Source organism: Mus caroli, unplaced genomic scaffold (assembly GCF_978045245.1).
Source record: "Mus caroli unplaced genomic scaffold, Mus_caroli_1 scaffold_6, whole genome shotgun sequence".
Classification (NCBI taxonomy): domain Eukaryota; kingdom Metazoa; phylum Chordata; class Mammalia; order Rodentia; family Muridae; genus Mus; species Mus caroli.
This window is the reverse complement of record NW_028227261.1, coordinates 17,214,302-17,237,184: the sequence shown is the minus strand read 5'-3', so window position 1 is coordinate 17,237,184 and position 22,883 is coordinate 17,214,302. Positions and strand designations below refer to the sequence as shown.

The 22,883-nt window shown below is 51.5% G+C and overlaps 1 protein-coding gene across 8 annotated transcripts in view; it reads right to left on the bottom strand.

The window, feature by feature from the left end:
* Window positions 1–21,670: 21,670 nt before the first annotated feature.
* Arhgef10l (Rho guanine nucleotide exchange factor 10 like) overlaps window positions 21,671–22,883 on the bottom strand; it is a 134,176-nt gene continuing 132,963 nt past the window's right edge. For all 8 annotated transcript variants that reach the window (XM_029475994.2, XM_021159512.3, XM_085838757.1 and 5 more), the window contains one exon: window positions 21,671–22,717. In XM_029475994.2, coding sequence (XP_029331854.1) covers window positions 22,176–22,717 — 542 coding nt within the window. In that variant the 3' untranslated portion in view covers window positions 21,671–22,175. The remainder of the gene's footprint in view (window positions 22,718–22,883) is intronic.

The following is a 22,883-nucleotide window of genomic DNA, read 5'->3' as shown; positions in this document are numbered from 1 at the left end:
GGCCCTCTATACACTGGATCTTCCCACTACTGCTTCTGAGCACCAACTGGATACAGGGGGTGCTGGGCGGCATGACCACAGGCAAGATACAAGCTAGTGAAGGTGCCTGGCTGAAAAGCTCTCAGCTTGCCTCACTGTGATACAAAGTAGCAAGTCCCCAGAATCCTTGTTATGAAAAGAGCAGGAACAGGACTAGGACATGGCTCAGCTAGTAACTAGACGCTGTGCAAGCATGAGGCCCTGGGTTCAAAGCCTGGAACCCTCACTTAACAAACAAACAGCCACACCTATAATCCCAGTGCTGAGAGGCAGAGATAGGTGGCTTCCTGGAGCTCAGTGGCTCAAAGTTGAGCTCTGAATTCTCATGAATGTACATACATATGTGCATGCACGCACACGTCACATGGATATATGCACACACTCAAGTCTCATGTGTACACGGGCACACACACACACACAAGCATATAAATTAAAAATGACCACATAGTTCTCATTGGGTCCAGCACATTGTAAATTGTCTCTGGCAATATTTAGCCAATATTTGGCCATTTTGCATGTGGCATGGTTCCAAAGGGCCAGGTCTTGACTGTGAGTAGGAAGAGGTGAAGTGTGGCACAGATTTGGGTGGGTGACACTCCCACTCCGGTGCCCAAACCTCCACCCCTGGGTAATGCTCCTACCCCTGGGTGATGCTCCTACCCCTGGGTGATGCTCCTACTCCTGGGTGATGCTCCCACCCCTGGGTGATGTTCCCACTCCGGTGCCAGAGCCTCCACCCTGACTTCATCTCCAGACTGCTCTCCCTGCCTCTTCCCTCTTCCTTCTGACTGACCACATTGCTGTTGGGAGCAGACCCTTCTCCCAGGAACCAGGGCTGAAGAAATAGCTGTTACTTTGGGAAGCACACCCTTATCTCAGGGTATCACTAAGTCACTACGTTTTAAGGGGCAGAGGAAGGACCAGTGCCCCCTCCCTCGTGCGTTTGAGGCTGTTTCTATAAATGACAGATCTGAGGCCCAGGTAGAGGGATTCCCTAAGAGCCAGGACCCTGACTCCTACCCCCAGCTGGGTTCAATGTAATATCTGCATCCGCCTGACCACGATGCATTCAGCCAGGCACTCCTCTCCCCAGCTCCTCTCCTCTTTCCCAACATCCACATGCCCATCTCTGCCTGGCACCTGCCTCTCTGAAAACCCACCTAGGAGAAAGAAGTCCTCCATCCATCGCCAGCCCTCTGGGCTTCAGCCACTTCGCATGCCCTGAGCCTGATTTCTCAACGGCCTCCAGATTTCCTCCAAGCCAGAGTCAATTTACCACTCAAAACCTAACAGCCTCGGTAAACACAGTCCGCAACGAGATGGCCTTTAAAAGGAACACCACGTCAGCAATGAAGTGGACGCAGCCGTTAAGCTGTGAACTGGGAGACGGGAGAGATGGCCACACACGACTGTCCCTTTCTGCCCTGATATGGAATTCTAATTTCTGAGCTACAAGCAAACATGACTTTCCTAATCAGGGGAAGGAAATTGAGTTGGTTTAAAAACAGATGAGAGCCAAGAATATGGAGTCCTCTACAAAACCCGAGTCTGCAGCCACTGCCAGCGGGCGAGGTCCCCTCACACCCTGCTCTGCAGAAGGCACATCCACCCGCTCATGTGGCATCTTCCGGAGTCAAGCCTATGGGACAGAATCCTAGGGTGAATCGCAGACCTCATTTCCTTTTGGGCCCTGGACATAATGCTATGAAGGGAATCCCTAATGCTATGAATGAAATGTTAGCAGCCCAGCCCAGGCCAGAATCTTCCAGTATGTGAACAGAGTAAGAATCTGGATTACGAAGAACTCAGTGACAATTCAGTCCATCCCCTGCCTCTGCTTCCAACAGAAGCTTATCTCTCTATCTCTGTTTCTCTGTCTCTGTCTCTGTCTCTGTCTCTGTCTCTGTCTCTCTCTCTGTCTCTCTCTCTCTCTCTCTCTCTCTCTCTCTTTCACACACACAAACGCACAAACACACACCCTGAAGAACAGTGTAATAGCTGGCTTCTAATTGAGAAAATCCTTCATTAAATCTAACACCCTCTAACCTTCAAGGCTCAGGTCTCAGACCCTGGGTCCCAGCCAGCTACTGTGTCAGGAGCTTTCTCAGTGTCCCGACAAGGGCACTACAGGACCTCAGCCATCTGGAGGGTAGGTGGCACCCAGATGAGCAGTGGACACCCAGCCCCCATGTCCCTTTCCTGGACTGCGCCCATGCAGAGGTTGGCCCTCAGAGTCACCACACCAGCATTAAGAGAGAGTCAATGGCTTTAAAGGCGATTGGCACCACTTCTGGAAGAAATGGCAACTTCCAAGCTGCATAAGCACTCGTCCAGACCGTTCCGCAGGGTAAATGAAAATACAGAGTTCCTGGCTTGATTTATGTCATCCAGGGGAAGCGGGAGGAATTCATTTCCCTCCAAACGATCTTCTCCGTCTCCTAAATATTCAATAATTCTCTAGCTGGGAAATGGATTTCTACCCTGGCCCTTACAGAGGCTGGCGGTCCTGAGCGACACCTGTGGGCATGAAGGCGAAAACTCCAAAGCAGCCACCATCCTGCCCCTGAAAGACAGAGCAAGAGAACAGCACCGCTTGTGTGGTCCCCTTCCCAGCAAGACCTAGTCACCCACATCATCAGTCACTGCTTGATTGGTCCAGGGCTGGACAAGGGCTTCATGATGCTCTGGCCCCATGATGGCACCAAGCCAGCTGAGAAGGCAGGCCTGCCCTTGTGCCATTGCTGGTTGTCTCCTTCTTGACCATGGTGATTTTTTTTTTTTGAGGCAGAAACTGTCTCTAGTTAATCTGCATGTTCCCAGGCCAGAGTCTGTGCTGATGAATGAATAGACATAGAAGGTATGCTGAAGTGACCAATGAATGAATGAGTGAATGAGTGAGTGAATGAATGAGTGAATGAATGAATGAACAAGTGAATGAATGAATAAATGAGTGAATGAATGAATGGGTGGATGAACAAGTGAATGAGTGAGTGAGTTAATGAATGAGTGAATGAATGAACAAGTGAATGAATGAATAAATGAGTGAATGAATGAATGGATGGATGAACAAGTGAATGAGTGAGTGAGTGAATAAATGAGTGAATGAATGAATGAACAAGTGAATGAATGAATAAATGAGTGAGTGAATGAATGTGTGGGTGAACAAGTGAATGAGTGAGTGAGTGAATGAATGAGTGAATGAATGAATGAATGAATACATGAACAAGTGAATGAATGAATGAATAAATGAGTGAACAAGTGAATGGATGGATGAACAAGTGAATGAGTGAGTGAGAGTGAGTGAGTGAGTGAGTGAGTGAGTGAGTGGATGAATGAATGGATAGAATTATGGATGACTGCATCTTAAATGCTGCTTGTTTGGCGGCCATATCACTGTCCAGTCATGCCTGAGGTGTAGAGGCTCCCAGGGTGGGGGCGGGAACAGGGAGGGGGGAGAGGAGGCTGCTCATTCAGTCACTGAGCCCTCATCAGTGGCTCTCCTCAAGTGGAATCATGCAGACAAGAGGCTGATGGAAGGACAGACAGACCTCGTCCCAGACTGGGTCCTGGAACTGAGGCCCAAGTGCAGCCAGTAGCAGAAGCTTGAGGCTTCTGGGGGACATTCCAGACCTGTTGGGAGTTGGGAGGGTGTCTCCCAAGCTGGGTGGCTCCTTGTTATGCACATGGGCCTGAGTGTCAGGCTGGCAGGCCCAGTGTCTGCAGCAAAGATGCAGAATGCTATGCATCTTAGGACAGACCAGCACCCTGACTGTGAGTCCTATGGCTGCCCCAGAAAGGGGCCCTGCGGTCAGCACTTAACAGCTTCCAGGGCACTGAGGGCTTGAAACCTCATCTCCAGCCCCACTGACTGTAGGGAGAAGACTTCAGATGAGGGCCAATTGCAAATGCAAAATGCACGGGTTTGGGAACCCCCCCCCCCCCACAGGGCACCCTGAGGGCTGCAAAGGGAGGCCTGTGCCTTTAAGGGCCATATGGCGATTATAGAGGAACGAGAGTTCCGGCTGGACACAGGACCCAGAGGGAAAGGTGTGGGCAAAGCTGAGGTGGGCCCTGGAGGAGGAGGACCACGCTGTCCTGTGAGCTATGAGGCTGTCTGTCTGTCTGGTCTGTCTGACTGCCTGTCTGGACAGCAATGGGGTGACACGGTGGAGAATGGCTTCATCCGACTCCTGGATTCTCAAGGAGCCTGGCTCAGCCTTGCAGAAGATTCATGGCACTACTGAAAGACCCACAGGACAGAGCTGTCCCCTGCTGCTCACCCAGGCATCAAAGTAGGAATCAGAGGTGAGAGGCACAGTCACAGTGACAGAGGGAACTTAACCCAATAAGGCAGATGACAAAGGGCCAGAAACCTCACAGCCCACCTCTGTGACACCGGCTCCTCCAACAAAGTCACACCCCCTAATCCTTCTCAAACAGCCCCACTCCCTGTTGATTAAGCATTCAAGTATATGAGTTTATGGGGGCCATTCTTATTCAAACCACACCTACTGTCCCTCGTGGACCAGCCTGCTGCCTAAGTGCTTCATCGGGGCTGGTAATGTGCAGTGATGGACCGTGAGTAGAAAGCCATTTAGGTCAAGTTCCTGGGCTGAGCTTACTGAACTGTGGACTTTTAGGAGGAGCCTCCACAAACCCTCAAACCCCCCTCCATCCCTGAGGTGTGATTCAGATGGCTACAATCCGTGGGTGTTCAATAGGGGTTTGTGGCACCTCCTGGAGCTCCGTTGTATCCAGGCCCAGGGAGCCGGGTGCGCTCCGGGCAGAGCACAGCCTCACGCGTGACTTGTTTGCTCAGGCATCTGTCTAGTCTGTGACTTCTTTCATGTTGCCAGGTCCTCCGCTGGCCTCCGGGTCCAAATGGAGCGTCCACAGCCACAAAGGCCCCATTTATCAGGCGTGTTTGATGGAATGTTCTTCCTGGAGGAATGGCACTCCAGACACTCTTCCAGCCAGTGAGAGTCTTTGAAACTTAACAGCGTGTTCTTTAAAGGGACTGCAGAGGCCCGCCGCATCCGGAATACGCGGCTTTGAACACGTCAACATTAATGGAGGTCACCGTCACAGGGGGACACGGGCCTTTCCCAGAAATAAATCAACAGCCTGTGCCTCAGGCTAACGATTCGTTTTACTTGAATTTCTTCCTAGATGATCCACTGGTGCTAAGGAGGGGCTGGGTTTTGGAGGCAGGGGTAACCGAGCCTGGGGACAGGTGGGGAGAAGGTCCTGCCTGAAAGGGCATCTGGCCTCCCATCTATGCCGGATGGTGACCCCCAACTGCACGTGACTGCCTGTCAGTAAAGTGTGGGGCCAACTGGAAGGAGATGTGGATTTCTGACCTGTAGACTTATTGGTCTGAGCAGCCTCCGCTCCAACCCATCCTCCCAGGGCAGGGCCATTGCTCTATGACCTAAATACATATTGTGGAGTTTGTGACCAGGCTGCCTGGTTCTAATCTGAGCTTTGCTGCTTGCTAGCTCTGCAGCCTCAGGCGAGCAACTTGACCTCTCTGAACCTTGGCTTGGAAACATTCTTTGTTGATGGTTGGAAAATAAGCCCCCCTCCAGAAGGCATTCTTCGCATTGTCATGGGAAGGGTCACAATCCTTCCCTTCCCCCTCCTCACAGTCCCAGCCCCTCTGAGTTCCCAACTCTTCACTGTGTGTGTGCACCAACCAGGCCCAGAAGGGCTTGGCCCCACCCCACACGCAAAGGACCTGCCATCCCTGATATTCATCTGACCACCCAGCTACCATAAGATGCTTTCTTTCCATCATTACTCAGTTACTAATTGTTTTATCAATAGTGTTACTCTGTGGGAGACCAGTGATTTATCTGGCTCTGCCCCCGCATCGCTGGGTGGCCCTGGGCAGGCCATTCATCCTCACAGGGCCCAGAAGATGCAGGGAGGGGCCTTGAAGCACATCCATCCCTGTTGTTCAGTTCAGATATTGACAGCGGGAAAAGTCCCAGTAACAACTAGAGCAACCTGGGGGAGACTCCTCATACCACACAACAGACCCACACCCCACAGCAGAGCCTCTGCACCAGACAGCCCTAGTGACCCAAGATTCCTTCCCACTTAACCTCTGATTGAGCAGGTCACAGGCTCTGGCCAGCAGGACCTTAGCCAGCTGAAGCCAAAAGGAATTCTACAGATGCTTGCTGGGGGAAGGAGGGGGGCAACGTCTTTCAAACAATCCCTCTCAGACAGGACTTTTATCTCTGGGATTGCAAGGAAGAAGAGCTATAGAGAACTTGAGAGAGAGCCCTAGTTGAACCCTCAGACTCTGGTCTATACCAACTGCCAGAAATGGAGTAGAGCAGATGGTCCACCTACCCACCACTACCAGTGCAACCCATCCAGATTACAACCAAGATGACCACCTCCACACACTTGGGATAATCACTTTGGGAAGTCTCTTTGGCGTCTGGGTATGACACACCCTGATCTCCACTAAGCACAGAGGAAAGTCAACCCACAGAGATGAGCATGCATGGCAGTACACATCTGCAATGCCAGTACTTGGGAGACCAAGGCAGGAGGATCAGGAGTTCAAGTACAATCTTGGCTACCTAATGATACTACCTCTACATATGAACGAACACACAGTCGGCTCATGGACTGGGAAGACACAGATCACAGGCTCCATGTTTGTCCAGCACTCGAAGAAGCCCTCAGATCATTTCCAGTGCCGCCAAAATGTCACACACAAAGAAAGAAAACTGGCCAGCCCGTGTAAGAACACCGGGAAGAACATCTGCCCGGGATGTTCTGTTATGCAGCTGCCGCTAGCTAAGACAAGTCTCCAGAATGTAGCACACCCAGGATTCATCCTATATGGAAGAATTTTATATCCACCCAACTGTCCTGGAAGAGAGTTTTATTCCCCAGTGAGGGAAAAAATGAAGCTGTAAAGGGCAAGAGCTGCTGGACTGGGCTGGACTCTGCACGTGGAGCGAGCAGAGGCTGGAATGTGCTGTAGGAGAGCCCTAGTGTGTTCGAGGCCCTGGGATCCTCTCCAAAGTAGCTGTGAATTGACTCTTTTGGGGTGTCTGCATCAGTGACTGAGTGTCCTCTTTAATACTGTGTGACAAACACCTCCAAACGAGTGTCGTGTGTGTGTGTGTGTGTGTGTGTGTGTGTGTGTGTGTGTGTTTATGTGCCTGTCCATGTGTCTTCATGTGTGTGCAAGTTCACGTGTCCACATGTATGTACATGTAAGCAGAGGCCAGAGGCCCTTGGGCATCATTCCTCAGGTTCCATCAACATTTCTTTTTGAGATGCAGTCTCTCCCAAGCCTAGAGTTCTCCAAAGACTCTCCATAGGCTCGCCGGCCTGGCCAGTGAACCCTAAGAATCCACCCTTCATCTCCCCCTAGTGGAACCTAGTGGAACAAGCAGGAACCATCACAATTCCTTTCTTCTTAAAGACTCTGGAGTGCAATCCATGGCCTTGGGCAAGCGCTTTACTAACAGCCATCTCCCCAGCCCCAAGTGATCTTAAAAGAATCTAGTGTGGATCCGAGGATGGTTCCGGATGGGTGGCCAGACCAGTTACAAAGGATAGGGAGTGACTCCTGCCTATTGACTAACAGCAGCCACCGGATCGCACGGCAGAGTCTGGAGGAGGGATGGTCACGTGATCCGTTTATCCCAACAGTCTTCTGGGAAGATTGCTGACAAGTGATTTCTCTAACCAGCCTTACATTAAATGACACACACTATTATCAGTGTATTATTCAGGGTTCTCTAGAGTCACAGAATTTATGGAATGTCTCTCTATCTTGAGGGAATTTATTGTGACAACTTACAGTCTGTAGTCCAACTAACCCAGCCATGGGCAGCTGTGAATGGGAAGTCCAAGGATCTAGGAGTTGCTCAGTCCCACGAGGCTAGGTGTTTCAGCTGCTCTTCTGTAGAAGTAAGTTCCGACAGGTGGGCTGGCCAGTAAGTGCAAGCAGTCGAAGAAGAGTGAGTCTTCCTTCTTCCAGTGTCCTTATATAGGTCTCCAGCAGAAGGTGTGGCCCAGATTAAAGGTGCCTAGATCTGGGACTTGCTCTGTCCCAGGCTGACTTTGAACTCACAGATCTCCTTACCTCAGTCTCCTGGGATTACAGAAATGTACTACCTTCCTGGGTCTAAGATTTTCGTGGCCACTATGCCTCAAGGTCTCCATGCCAAGATCCAGGTCAGAAACTTATGTCTTCCAGCCTCAAGATTTGGATCACAGGTGAGCCCTCCAATTCTGGATTGTAGTTCATTCCAGATATAGTCAAGTTGACAACCAGGAATAGCCATTAACAATGAGTCTCTGCATCCCAGTTAGGGACACTGAGTCCCACATACCTTAACTGACCAACTCAAGGTCACAGGGAATGGAGCCAGAGTTTAAGGCCAAGGCTGGTTTACTCCAAGCCTATGTCTTTAACCACTGAGCCACCTCAGTGGCTGAGCCTGGTTCCAGCCCTGACATTCTAGGTCTCCAGAGGCTCCACGGGCATTGGGAACCTGATTCCTCCCTATCTGGATGTTTCTGCTGATGCTGCAGGAAGTCTCACGCACAAAGATGAAAGCCCCTTTGTTGGGAGAGGCAGCTCTGCTGACAAAGAACATGGCTCCTTTTGAGTGAGTCATCCCAGAGGAGAACGGACAGGATGCAGGGAAGAGTCCCATCCCCACCCACAAGCCTGCAGATGCGAATCCACAGGCTCATCTGCAGGAACAGACCCAAGGCCAAAGAAGCACAGAGTCACCAGGCTTCTCAGGCGGGTTGATGGCATCTCATGGGTACACTGAGGTCCAGAGAGGGACAGAGACTTGGCCAGGTCTCAGCCAAGTGGAAACTTTGGGGCTTTCAGAAAGGGGGGCTCTGCCTCCCGCCTGGGGCCACACAGGTGATTCTTCAATGCAGGGAGGCTTCCCAGACACCCCCAGACACTCCCAGAAACATCATCAAGGACAACTGCCACCAATCAAATCTCACCTCTGCCTGTGACACCCCGGGTGATCTTGAACACAGCACATGACCTCACTCAGTCCACCAAGAAAGAACATGGACTTGATTAGAGCTGTTTAAAGTATGTTTCTGAGATTCTGGGATTTCTCACTGTCACCCTAGAGGCGCCTTGAAGGAGAAGGGACAGGAAGTGGCTCTCGGGCTCCAGCTGCCACAAAACTAACTAGTCCTGCTTTGATCTGAGCGACATGCCCAGAGCCTGTGTCAGATGACATTCCAACAAAGGCTCTGGCTGCTTTTAAAGAGTCTACACCAGAGGACGGGGCATCTTCTGGGATCTGGGGGTGAGGGAGGGGTTGGGGAGACAAGATTCGGGGGGCTTCTAGCTACTGGTGGGGAAGGGCAGGGTCAGGACCCAGCTGGAGCACAGACCTGCCTGGCACAGTGCCAGTCCCCAGCCACTCCCGGACACTCACTAACCATCGATCAGTCTTCCTCACCCAGGTTTCTCTCTCTGGAAAACTCCTTATTTGGTCCTCAAGGAGAAACACTGGCTGGAGGGCATCAAGAAACAGGAGCTGGGATGCAGAACCTGGAGGACCTTAAAGCTGGGACAGAAGTGAGGGACAATGCCCCCAGCCCCCAAGCCCCATTTGTGATCATTTCATTTGAAACAACCAGAAACACAGGAACACCTCCAGACCACAGCACGAGAGAATGGGATCCAAGGTGCTGATTCTCCTTCAGAAAGAAACCGGCCAGACTGTGGGTCAGTAGTGTGGTACCTGTTTAGCATGTGGAAGCCCTAGGTTCAACCCCCAGTTGCTTCCCAAAGAAAAATAAATAAATAAGAAAGAACAAAAAGAATTAACCTCCTTCTGTAAGGGGGGGTGGGGGGAAGTGGCGCAGGAGAACCTGGAGGAGAAGCTGTTTCTCGGTAGAGGTAGAGGACATCGGTAGAGGACAATCACTTGGCACTGTGAAGACACCACCAAGCAGAGAGGGGGTCTCGCATCCCGAGCCCTGCAGGATGACACCTTAAATAACATTCAATGGAGCCCTAGGTCTCCTGAGCCCTAGGGTGGGAGGTGTTCACTGCTGACTGAGGGTCCCATCTCCATCAGCAAATGCTCCGCCTCCCTCATTCCTCCTGCCTCCTTCTGCTGCAGGCCAGGAAGCTATGCTGCCACCTCACCCATGAAAGGCATCCCACCCACACGCAGCATGGCTTTATGATGCTGTGGCCCATGAGTCGAGGATGGGGCTAGGTGGGGGCTCTGCAGCCACAGCCCTAATCAAGTGCTACCTCTAACTTTGCTAGCTGTTCGCTCCTGGGTAACACGCTTGGGTTTGCTGAGCTGCCGTTCTAGCTCCTTAAAACAGACACAGTGACAGGACAGTGCCTGCTGGGCTAGAGTTGTTGGGAAGGGTGTGGCCCCATCCTGAGCCCTCTACCATGAGCTCACAGTTATTGATGTGTCTGTAATTGTTACTCCCTTTTCACGGGTAAAGAAAACAGTTCCGCACCCATAGAGGCACACCCTGAGCTTTGGGAGCAGGGATGCATGCATTCACTGACATTAGACTAAGACAGGAGAAGCAGCCAATGAGATTAAAGCAGAAGCTGGGCTTGTCACAATGACACAGGGGAAGCAAGGCCTTGAGGACTTAAGAACAGAAAGAGAACAGGGTGGTCACAGAGTCAGGTGGAGACTGTGTGACCTCTATCCATTGAGAGGAGGTCAAAGACCTTGCAACGTGGGAAGGGGTTTCTCTTGCAACACCACATGTATGCAAAGACCTCCTGGAAAGGACCCCACTTTGTGAGATGAAGGAAATTGCAGAGGAAGGGAGAGGTGTCTGCTGGGCCTGGGCTAGATCCGGGCCTCCATCTCTTAGAGGCTACATGTACGGTACATGTACTTGGTCAAAGGAACCGACCTTCCCTAGGGCTCCAACAGCATCAGAGTAGGGACAATCACGAAGCCACCAAACCAACTGGGCTAAGACGTGAAGTCAGCTCTCACTGAATCCACATTATCACCCACATTATCACCCATGTTATCATCACCCACATTATCACAAGTGAATAAAGAACCTCTGACTTTTTGAGCCTGGCTCAAGGTTTGATGGATCTCGATGTAAACAAGCGTGGAACTAAATCCCAAGGAGGCTGACTGCTTGCTCTGTGGGAACATAGGTGAGGTCTGCTTGTGCAGGCGTTTATTCCCTGTATAGGGCAGTGTGTGCACAGAAGTGTATGTACCATGTGTTGGATGAATGGGTGGGCAGATGGATCAATGGGTACATAGATACATACATGCATAGACGGATGCATGAGTGCTTGAATGGATGAGTGGGTAGGTCGATGGGCAAGTTCGCAGACGGGAGAATGGATAGATACGCCAATGGAGGGGTACATTGATCTGTCAGTCAATTTTTCAATCAATGAATATGTGGGTGGGTGAGTGGATGGATGGGTAAATGGATCAATCTATGAATTGATCAATGGATCCTTGGGTAGATAAGGAATGAATGGATGAGTGGGTGGGTGGATGGAGGAATAGATGGCTGGATTGATTGATGGATTTATGGATGTATGCGTGTGTGGGTGAATGGATGGATGAATGTGTGGTTAGATAGGTGGGTGGGAGAATGGGGGAATGGATGGATGAAGGGATTGTAGATGGATGGGTGGAAGGATGAATGAAGGGATTGTGGATGGATGGATGGATGGATGGATGGATGGATGGATGGATGGTGGATTGCAGATGGATGGATGGGTGGGTGAATGGGTGGAAGGATGGATGAAGGGATTGTAGATGGATGGATGCATGCATACATGGATAGGTTGCAGATGGATGGCTAGGAAGTGGAGGGGTGGAGGATAGGCAAAGCTAACTATCTCTGTCTCATGTACAAACCAGAGACAAGGAAGCCATCCCTGACTCTGCCTCACTGACCAGACACATACTCCCTTAATGAGAGCCTCTGCCTTCTTCCCTGTTGGAGGCCATCTTCACTGGCTTGCAGAGCTGCCCAGCCCCTAATTGGCCTCCTAACTTCCAACCCCAATCCCCTGACTAAAAACAATAAAAAAAAAATCTAACTTACAGAAACCAAGTTCACCCTCCAAATTGAGAGCATCCTGCCTCAGGACTGGATCATTTGCAGGTATGGAGATCTCCATAGCTTACAGAATTAACAAGAGGACGGACCCCAAAACATGGGTTCCATCTGACAGCCTGGGGCACAGGGCCAGGGCCCGTCATTGTCCATACCCCCTTCCCTGCCGTCTGCAGCAGGCTCAGGCTCAGTGTGGGGTGTGCAGGCAATTACCCCCTGGTCATGCTCTGACACCTCTAATCCCTCCTCACCCCAGGGCACAGGGAACCCAAGTCCAGCAGCTCTGCCTCATTAAGCAGCCAACACAGGGCCCTGGGAAATGTCTTAATTAGGTGGCCATAGTAGCTGCTGTAAACTAATTTGATAAAGATAACAAAACTCAGTGAGCAGAGCGGCTTGTGTGTACAGGAACAGCTGCCCTGAGACGGGAGCTCTGGGAGATAGACCCGGGAGGAGACTGAGATTGCAAGCTGTACCTTCGGGTGCAGCAAGCTCCAGTTAGCGGCATTTCCTGGTGAGGCAGAAGGACCTACAGACCTCTTATAAGCTTTGGCCATGTGTCAAGGGAGTCTGGTTAGCAGGCTGCTAAGATCCTCAGTTTCAAAAGCTGTGAAATGGGTTGTCAGCTGACACCCTGCTTCCTAGCACTGGTTAAATGCATAGAGCAGAGTGTGGGGTACCCCTCCCTCCCAGCAAGAAGCAGCAGGCTTTGGAGGGAGAGGATACTGGAGATTAGATTCACATCCTCACACAAGCTAGGCACGCGCTCTGCATCCCAGCTCTCTTGTCTCTTTTTTTTTCCTTCTCTCTCTCTCTCTCTCTCTCTCTCTCTCTCTCTCTCTCTCTCTCTCTCTGTGTGTGTGTGTGTGTCTGTCTGTCTGTCTGTCTGTCTGTCCATCTGTCTGTCTGTCCGTCCATCCGTCTGTCTGTCCATGAAGGATCCCAGCCTCGGCCATGCTCCCCTGGACAAGAACTAGCATGTGGTAGATGACAGTGTGAGGCTGAACACCCCATCCCCACGCTGTAAACCCGAGAGAGGCACCGAGTGTCTAATTAGTAAAATATTCGATAATTGGTGTAATCTGGTGCTGCTCCCTCTCTGACAGCCCCTGCCACCGTGTCCCATTTCAAGCTTGAGTTGCCGTTCGCATCACGCTGATAATTGTAATACTGAGAGGGAAAAATCAAATCGGAGTCATCGGAAGCTCCCATTAAATTGATTTAGGACACAAAAAGTTAATGGGATTCCCGCCCCTACTCCTCCTCCCCCGCCCCAACCAGTGCCTCACAGACTGGCCACATAGAGAGGGCATCAGTGGCTTCTGAGCCCTGAGCCCCTCCCCTTGGCCTCTGACCTGCTCCATCCTGTGCTCAAGGGCCCTGGAAGCCGACGTGAGAGGTTCCTCCCCTTGTCCCCTGAGAACCTCACCTTAGAGACAGAATCTCAGGTCTGTCTGATGTCTGGGAGGCTAGACGTGAGCTGGCAGGAAGCCGATCCCAGCAGCCCAGGTGGCAAAACCCAACTCCAACCAACCAGTGGACACACCAACATGTCTGGCTCGGGGAAACTGGAAAAGCCAGAGGGAGAACTGGCCCAGAGTTCTCCCCAGGCTGAACAGAACCCCTGAGCACCTGTCCTGCAGCCTGAAGAGAGTCAGGTCAGCTCAAAGGGTGGATGGGGTTCACCCGCTTCATTTTACACAGGCTCAGTTTGGGCCTTTTTGAACCACATACAAGGGAAACATGCAAATAGATGCAAATGAGACCCTGATTTATGCAAAACAGCCTATAAATGCATGTCCCTGAATTTGCCAAAGGAAAAAAGCCTTGTCACCTAATTTAGCAGAAATAACAGTGGTAGAAGACTGTCTATCCCTGTGTGGGGCTCAGGCCAAGAAAAACTTATAACACCTTCTGGAATGGAGCTGAAGGACCCGTGGACTTGAACTTAGAACCTGCACAGCCTTAGCCTTGTCGAGAGAGACCAGCTTCATGGTGGTACCTGGTCCCCTTGCAGCTGACCTTAGGGTCTTCCTTCCCATCAGACAGGGCTCTTTAATTAATTGTATATATTTTATTTTATGTGTGTATTTTATTATATGAATGTCTACCTGCAGGTATACCTGTGCATCGTGTACATGCCAGGTACCTGCAGAGGCCAGAAGAAGGAGTCAGATCACGGAGAACTGGAGTCACTGACAGCAGTGCGGGGTGCTGGGAATCAAACCCTGGTCCTTTGGAATAACCAACCAGTGCTCTTAACCCCTGAGACATCTGTGCGGCCTCTCAGACAGAGTTGTTTAAGAGAAGTCTTCTGGGCCCCAGACTCTGTCCATGTTTCTGGCCCCACCCACAGGTGAGCCACTCTGACAGTCTTCACGGCTTACAACCATGATCCCCAGGCCGTGTTGCCTTGCACCAGGCCTAGCTGAGCACTTCCAAGCGAGCACAGAGCTTTTACATAGGGAAAGACAGGCCAGCTGGGACAGCGCAGCAGGAGAGAAGCCACAATCCCATGAGGACAAGGCTCCTGGAACCCTCTCCTTTCCAAGCTGCTTGAAAGCAGGCTCAGCTCTCAGAAAGCAAGGGCCTGCCTCTACTTCCCCTGAAAGTGTAAGAATATGCCACTGAAGTCGGCTTTTCCCACATGGGCTCTGGGATTCGAACTCCGGTCTTCAGGCTTGCAAGGCAAGCACTTTCCCCAGAGAGCTATCTGCCCCATCCCCATTTTAAGTTACACCAAGAGGAGCATCTAGGAGCATGGATACACCCCTGGCTCCTACTTGTCACAAATTAACTTCATTCATTATAAGACTGCCACTAGCCCCATGGAACAGAGAGCCCAGCTAGGGCTTTGCAACTGTGCTGATCCTCCTGTGTGCATGTGTCCTCACAGGGATCTTCTCCCAGCAAACAGAAACGGTGGAGCTGAGAAATGGGCTTTGTTTTATGACCAAAAAAAAAAAAAAAAAAGAGTCGAGGTATCGGTAATGAGGAAAGATGCATCAAATCTGAAATTCTGGGGTCCTCCTCTGTGCCCTGACCCTAGACAAGAGGGTCACTCTCTGACCTGGGTTTCCTCCATGAAGCAGGGTGTGTTGGTACCTCTCTCTAGGAACATAAAATGGTGAACCGAATGCCTATGTCGGACTGATTCGAATTTACCCAGCCTCAGAGGCTTACAAAATCATACGGCCAAGGGAGACAGAACCAAAACTAAAGCCAGATCTCCAGATGGAAGTCCCAGTGTCTGCTCCACACCAAGGTCATCCCCTGCTCTTGGGAACGCCCACAGGACCCTGCGGGACTCCGCCCCTGCAGGGGAGGGGCTAGCCCTCTGCGGGACTCCGCCCTCTGCCCGGTTGCTGGCTGGGAACGTAAGGACCAGCTCCTGCCACTCACTGGGAGAGGTCCAGAGCTTCTGTTGATGGGGTAAGCTGACAGGAGCTAGCTCGGGTAATTATATTAATTTCCTCAATTTGCACATTCCTGCTACTTTGCCATTTCCCCGGGAAGTGTAAATGAGGAACGCCAGCAGCCAGGCCTCTGATTAGGTTCAGGCTGCTGCGAATGTTGCGTGTCTTATTATCTTGTATCTTCCACGGCTGAAGGGCTTGTCCCCTCTACCCCAGACTGGAACTCACCAAGGACTAGGGATTTGTCTCCTTTTCAGCCCAGGGTGTCTTCCCCTTAGGACTGGAGACTCCTCTAAATGTGCGCAGAGGCGATCTCCTCCGTCAGACTGGCATCTCCTCCTGAGCAGAACCCAAACCTTCCCCTGTCAGACCAGGTGCTTCCTCCTTGAGCTGAGTGACAGGGCTGTGGCTGCCATCAGATTGGGAGCTCCAAAGAACAGAGCCCTCCTCTAATCCCAGCAAACTGGGAATCCTCCAGGTCTGTGATCCCTGCTGGTCCATCACCTGCAACTTTTTTACAGACCAACCACTCACATGGCTGTGTCATCCACCAGGAAACATAGGCCATTGCTTTAGAATGTAAACTGTCCATTGGGGAAGATCTGATGGGAAAAGAGCATGCGCCACCAAGCCTGACTAGTTGAGCTCCATCCCCAGATGGTGGACAGAGAGACCAGACCCTAAATTTTAGCTTGACCTCTACCCCACACCATACCCCCAAATTTCACATACACACATATGCACTCAAAATAAGTAAAAAATGTAATACAAATAATTTTTAAAAAGAAAACTACTTGGAGCCACAGAAGACAGGCAGTGAAGGCTCTGCTATCCCCACAGGACGCAGGAGTCACACCTTCACTGGGAGGTACATACTAGGCTAGGAACAAGCCAAAGGCCATGTGTTAGTGGCAGCAGAGCCATCCCCACCCAGAGGGCTTGACGTGGCACTGGCCCCCAGGAGGATCACTTAACCTCTGCCTGAGCCCAGGGTTTGGAAGCAGGCCAGTGTGAGAGGAAACACAATTTCACTACAGTCCCTGCCAGGACCAGAGTTCTGAGCCACTCAGCGTGGACCAGTACTGTCTATGTGCATCTACAGCGTGGACCAGTACTGTCTATGTGCATCTACAGCGTGGACCAGTACTGTCTATGTGTGTCTACAGCCAGGACCACTAAAGTCTATGTGCCTACAGCCTGGACCACTACTGTCTCTGTGCTTCTACAGCCTGGACCACTACAGTCTATTTGAACCTACAGCCAGGACCACTACAGTCTATGTGTGCCTACAGCCTGGACCACTACTATCTCTGTGTGCCTACAGCCTGGACCACTACTGTCTCTGTGCTTCTACAGCCTGGACCACTACAGTCTATGTGTGCGTACAGCCTGGACCACTACAGTTTATGTGTGCCTACAGCCTGGACCACTACAGTCTATGTGTACCTACAGCCAGAACCACTCCAGTCTATGTGTGCCTACAGTCTAGACCACTAAGGTCTAGTGTAGTTTTTTTCTAGCTCCCCTGCCTCCCTTTAGTGTCTAAAGATGTGCTGAGACAGCAGGGCTCAGAGGACCCATGAAGACAGCCTCCTTGCCTGCCTATTCAGCCGGGGACCTCTGGACATTCTGTAGTTTGTTCCTTGTCAAAGGCCATACTCAATGTGTAACAGAGCCAAGACTCAGTCCCAAATCTGAGCAGATCAAAACCTGCTGAGCCAGCCTGGCTGCCTCCAAGAAGTTTGCTGCAGTTGGTCCTGCTCCTTAGCACCGCATCCTGCCTCCTCAATGAGTATGGCCCCTGAATGAGGATGGTCCCATGACAACAGGGACAAGACCCAGAAAAGAGATAAATTTCAGGGTGTGTGTGTGTGTGTGTGTGTGTGTGTATGTGTGTGTTTGTTCATGTGCATGAAGGAACATTTGCATGGGCAGGTGTGTGTGTGCTTTTGTGAGTATGCTATTGTGTGACACTATTCCTGGGCTGATGCGAGCATGTCTACTCACACAGACCGAAGTATGACTACCTTCAGAGTCCAGCTTAGTGAGCCAGAGAACTTTATTGTTGGGGGGGGGGGGCACTTACAGAAGCAAAAATGACTCAAAGACAGCTGCATCACCAAGGCCCACCCAGTATGGGTGACCTCTCAAGAACTAGGAACCTGGAGTACACTGCACAGCCTGCAGGCAGCTCAACAGGTTAGAAAGTGACCTTTCCAGGAGCTCAGCTGGTCTGAGAACCTTCCAGGCAGCTCTGCTGGTCAGTCTCTGCTTCTAGAAAGCTGTGCTTATCTGAGAGTGTCTCCCAGCAGCCCTTATTTACATACTCTCTGGGAAGGAGGGACCTAGTGAATCTGCTTGGTTTCAGGGACTTCCTGAAGCTATTTTTTGAGTTGTTTACTCCTGTCTACAGGGCATGTGGGAAAACTACTGTACACACAATACATGCTCTCTCTCTCTCTCTCTGTCTCTCTCTCTCTCCGTCTCTCTCTCTCTCTCTCTCTCTCTCTCTCTCTCTCTCTCTCTCTCTCTCTTTCTCTCTCTCTCTCCCTCGTGTGTGTGTGTCCATGCATGCATGCATACACATGTGTAAGGGAGAGTGTGAGTGTATAGGGGTTTAAATGTTTGAGTGACTGAGTGTATTGTCTATCAAAGGGTTTTGAACTTGTGGGTATTTGTGTCAATCTGTGAGTGGGTGTGTGTGAGTATAGGGGTTTGTATGAATGAGTGTGTGAGGAGATGTGTATGTGTCATTGAATGAGTGTATATGAGCGTGTGGGTTGTGGGTACGTGACTGTGTGTGTTGCACAACAACCTACAAGAAACTACATTGTGGCCACAGTTCATGTTCCCTGAGTTCCCATGGGGATCCTATGACCCTGTGTGACAATACATGGAGGTGGGACCCTTGGATTCGCCTGACTCTTAGCACTGGACAGACCAACTCAAACACCTTCCCTGGCTTCAAGTTCCCCACCTCCTCATTCCACACTCTATGGTTTATGTGCAGGTCCTTATAGGTTGGCATGTTGGTGGGGTGACATTATGGGACATTTTAGAGGAGGGGCCAAGTAAGATGCAGTTCAGTCCTGGGAATGGATTAATGCTGTTCTCACTGCCGAGGGTCTGTAACAGTGAATTATTGCTGATACAGGCACCCCCTGAGCCCTCCTTCTGCATACACACCCACCCTGCAATGTCGTCAGCCACCACATCCTCACTAAGCTGGGGGTGAAATAAGCCTCTTGCCTTTACAAAACGCCCAGGCTTGGTTAGTTTGTCAGCATGACATGAATGGACACACCGGGCTAAGGCTTCCCAGCCTTCCTCCTGCTTACTGTTCACCTCGCAGAGCTCCTGAGACCTGCTGTCTCTACTGGAAAGTCTCGAATCTCCTCCCTAGCAGCTACTCACTGAGAGAGCTCAGTCAGGCTGGTCCCCGAGTATGGCCACGTGTCCCCAACCTAAACTCTGAACCTAGAATATGGCACAACCCTCCCCAAGGTTCCTGGTCCCAACATTCCCCCAGACGCCCCAACAAGGATGGCTGGAAGATGGCTCAGACACAGTGTTACTTGCTCAGAATCCTAGTACTTGGGAGGCTGAGGCAGGAGGATTGCAAGTTTGAGGCCAGCCTGGGCTTCATAATGAAACTGGTCTTAATAAATAAATAAGCAAACAAATGCAAAATAAGTGGATGAGCAAAAGAAAACAAAATCAACTTAAGACAGATCGGTCACTCCGATAGCTTTAATGGTGAGCTTAGCCTTTAACAGCTAAGCCTTCTCTCCTGCCCAGAAGATCGCTCTCAACTAAAACTCTTCAGTGACTTTGATGTCACCAACCTCTCCTCATCTGTCTTCTATGCCCCTTGCTCCCCCCACAGTAGGCTCACCCCTACTTTGTCTTCCGTTCTCACCTGGAATGTTTTAGACCCAGAATGCTCTCCTGCCCTTCACTTCCTTCTAGGTCTTTGCCCAAATCCCCCACCCTTCCTATATGTCTTCCTACCAACCCTGTTCAATGTCATGAGCCCCATCCCCACTGATTCAGTCCTTGCCTCTCTGCACCTCCTCTCTGGAGCTCCAACACTTCCTCTGTCCCTCTGCACTGGCAGGCAGAAGGGGAGTCACTGAGACAGGGCCAGCATGTATCTTGTTCACTACACTCTACCCTGAGTATGTGCTGAGTGCCGAGTGAAGTTGAACTTCATGACAGAATCCAAGGCCTGGAGACCCCTCTGATGAGATACAGAAAGGTTAAGGATCTTGCTGAACATCACACAGTGAGGGAGAAAGCAGAACTGGCTCACTCAGTGCGGTCTGACTGCCCGAGTGCGAAGTGTCTCTGCTGGGGGAGTTATGCACTCCGCTCACTGAAGCCCCAGTGTTGAGTGACAGCAATTCACAGCCTATTCAATCTCCAGGTCTTCTCCAGATGAGCAAGCTGTAAGAAGATGGGACAGGGCTCTTGGCCACCAGCTCCTTCACAAAAGGGGAGACTTCTGCCACAAATGCCTGGGACAAGGACATGGGGACAATCACACAGCTGCTGTCGGAGGCTACAACAGCGCTTTCCATAGTCGCAGCACTGGGAACCCTCGACCAGGCAGTGCCCGTCCTGATGTCATAGATGAGGAAACCAAGGGCCATGCTGAGAGCCACACAGCAGGCGCTGGCGGAGCTCACCTGGAGTCCAGGCTTGCTCTTTGTCCTATACAGCTTCTCCTCGCCCGTCACATCCTGGCCAGCACTGGCCAACAGGCAGAAGGCACAGACATGGGGTCCCATCAAGTCAGAGGACATGAAAATCAACATGACAAACCGAAAAGGGAGTGCTTGTCTCTTCCACCGGGTGACAGGTGCACAGCGGTGACTCTCCCTCTAATAGAAAACGGGAAACTGAGGCCCAGAGAAGACTCCCATCAAAGCCATAGCTTCAGGGTGGGAACCAGGCCCTTCCACTGAATGATTCCTGGGAACCCAGTGTCCTCTCTGCCCCATCTGGAGACCCACACTGGACCCCTGCCCTCCAGGAATGAGTCACCTCCTGTGGCTTGCTTGCTCCACTCCTTTGCAGAAGCCTCGCTCCGGGTCAACCTGAAGACCACACACTTCTGGTGTGTCACCTCCACGGCCCTACCAACTACCATGGTACCTGGCATGCAGAAACTTGGGAAAGGCAAAAGGAAGAGTGAATGAATGAATGAATGAATGAATGGCTCTATTGAAAGTTAGATCTTTCCAGGCTTTTACTCTGGCTTTTCCACTAGGGTCCCCAGCCCTTCAGAGGACAATTCTCAGTGCACTTTGTGGGCAAGCCTCATTGAGAGTTCACCTCCCACATCCACAGAGCTCTGCCTCACGTCTCTCTGTACCCGGTTCGGCCATCCCTAGTACGGAGGGAAGACCCACGGACAGTGGACAGACACACAAGCAGAGGAGAGGAAGATAGATGTGGAGGTGGAGGGGCGGCTGCCCTTGCTGGCAGGGGCTTTCAATGTAATCCCCCTGCCCCCACCGCAGCAGGTGATGCACTCTCAAGATGGGTCCAGCCAGGAGAGGTAAGAGGCCCCATTATTGTTCCTCTCCTGCAGCCTGCCGTGGGCGCGCCTGGTGTCCATCAATGTCTCCAGGCTCAGGAGCTGCCCCTCCCTTGGACCCCAGCTGCTGAGGAGGCCACGGGCTAAGCTCTGCTCACTGCTTCAGACACCAGATGCTAGGATCTCTTAGAGCAAGGTGACCAGCCTTTCTCTAAGAGGCCTCAGAGAGCACCCAAGAGCCCCTCCTTCAGCAAGCAAAACTTCCTCCATGATGAAGACGATGGTCATGGATGCTCCCTAACCCGTTCACAACTCGGCAGGGCTCTTCCGGACACACCCGAAATGTGGCCAACAGACTTCAGACAGAATCGCTAATATGCAAAGTAAGTAGCTGATAGTAGCTATCGATTACTGCCTTGGAAAAAGCCAGAGGGAATGTGTTCTTGAGTGGCCTCCAACCTGGCCCCGGCTTGGTTTCAGTCCTTCATGTCGGAGCAGGGCAGGCCTTGGTCCCCAACGTCCCCTGCCTATGACCCATCCCCACGACATCCCATAAACCCCACAGGGCCCACATATAACTTGCCTTTTATTCCAGCATCTCCCAGAGACCCATTATGTACAGATCATATTTATATACATATAATATACATCGTATATACGTATTTATATATATATATTTATAGTCACACGCGCAGACACTCACACATACACTCCTCCTGGAGGGGCCCGCCCACCTCGGAGCCTCACTCAGCCCCAACAAAAGGTTCTAGGTTCAGCAGGCAGTGGTGAGGTTTTATGTTTTTTGCTTCAAAAACAAAACAAAACAAAACGGCCATATTCTCTGTGTGTATCCTTCCGTTCCCCCAAGACTCTAAAAAAAACCCTTCCCCAAAACATTCTAAATTTTTTTTCCAGAGGTTTCTCCTCTGCTCTTCCAAGGCCTCAGTGGAGAATCCAGGCCTGTCCTGTGGCCTGGGCAGGTCCCTGAGGGAAATTCAGGTGGGCCAAAAGGGTCCCAGCATGTCCGCAGTGATCCAGCTGCCCTATGACCTCCAGATGGGCAGTGTGGACAGCTATAGAGCCAAGGGCACCTGCCAGATGAGAAGTGTGCTGTCTGTCTCGCTGCATGGGGCCGCCCGCCCACTCAGGCCACCTGGAGCACCGCCGAAATGGCGGTAGCCTTGTCCACCAGAGATGATAGCCACAGAGCAGATCTCCTTGCGGTGGGCATCACGGGCACAGGGCCGGCTCCGGACCCAGACGTCAGGGTCATCGGCCATCTCGTAGATGGACCCGTCCTCCTCACTGTGTTCCAGAGCCGAACCATCAGCAGGCGCTGGCTCCCGCACAGACAACAGGGGCCCAGGGAGGTGGGCCGTGGAGCGCAGGCGATATTGGAGCAGGATGCCTTTCTTGCGGGTCAGCTCCCGAGCTGTGTGGCTGTCAGGCCCAGGCACGGTTTCATGAGCCTGCCCATCTGGCTTGTCCTCCTCGGCCTGCGGTCCCTCGGCCTCTTCCTGGTCACTCCGCAGGATGTCAGGGGCCAGGATGCTCATGGCCACAGCTAGGAAGGCCACAGGTCCACAGTGACCATTGAGAGACACCATGCCTTTCCCTGTGAGAAAGAGGAGAAGGCCCAAGAGACCAGGGTGTTCGTTAAGAGAGACACCCAAGGACTTCTGAAGAACTTTCTGGGGTTGGACATTTTCTTCTGCTGTCTATGCTAACACCTTACCAGAGGCCATGGGATCTGTCTACACCATGTTCCATAGTATGACTCT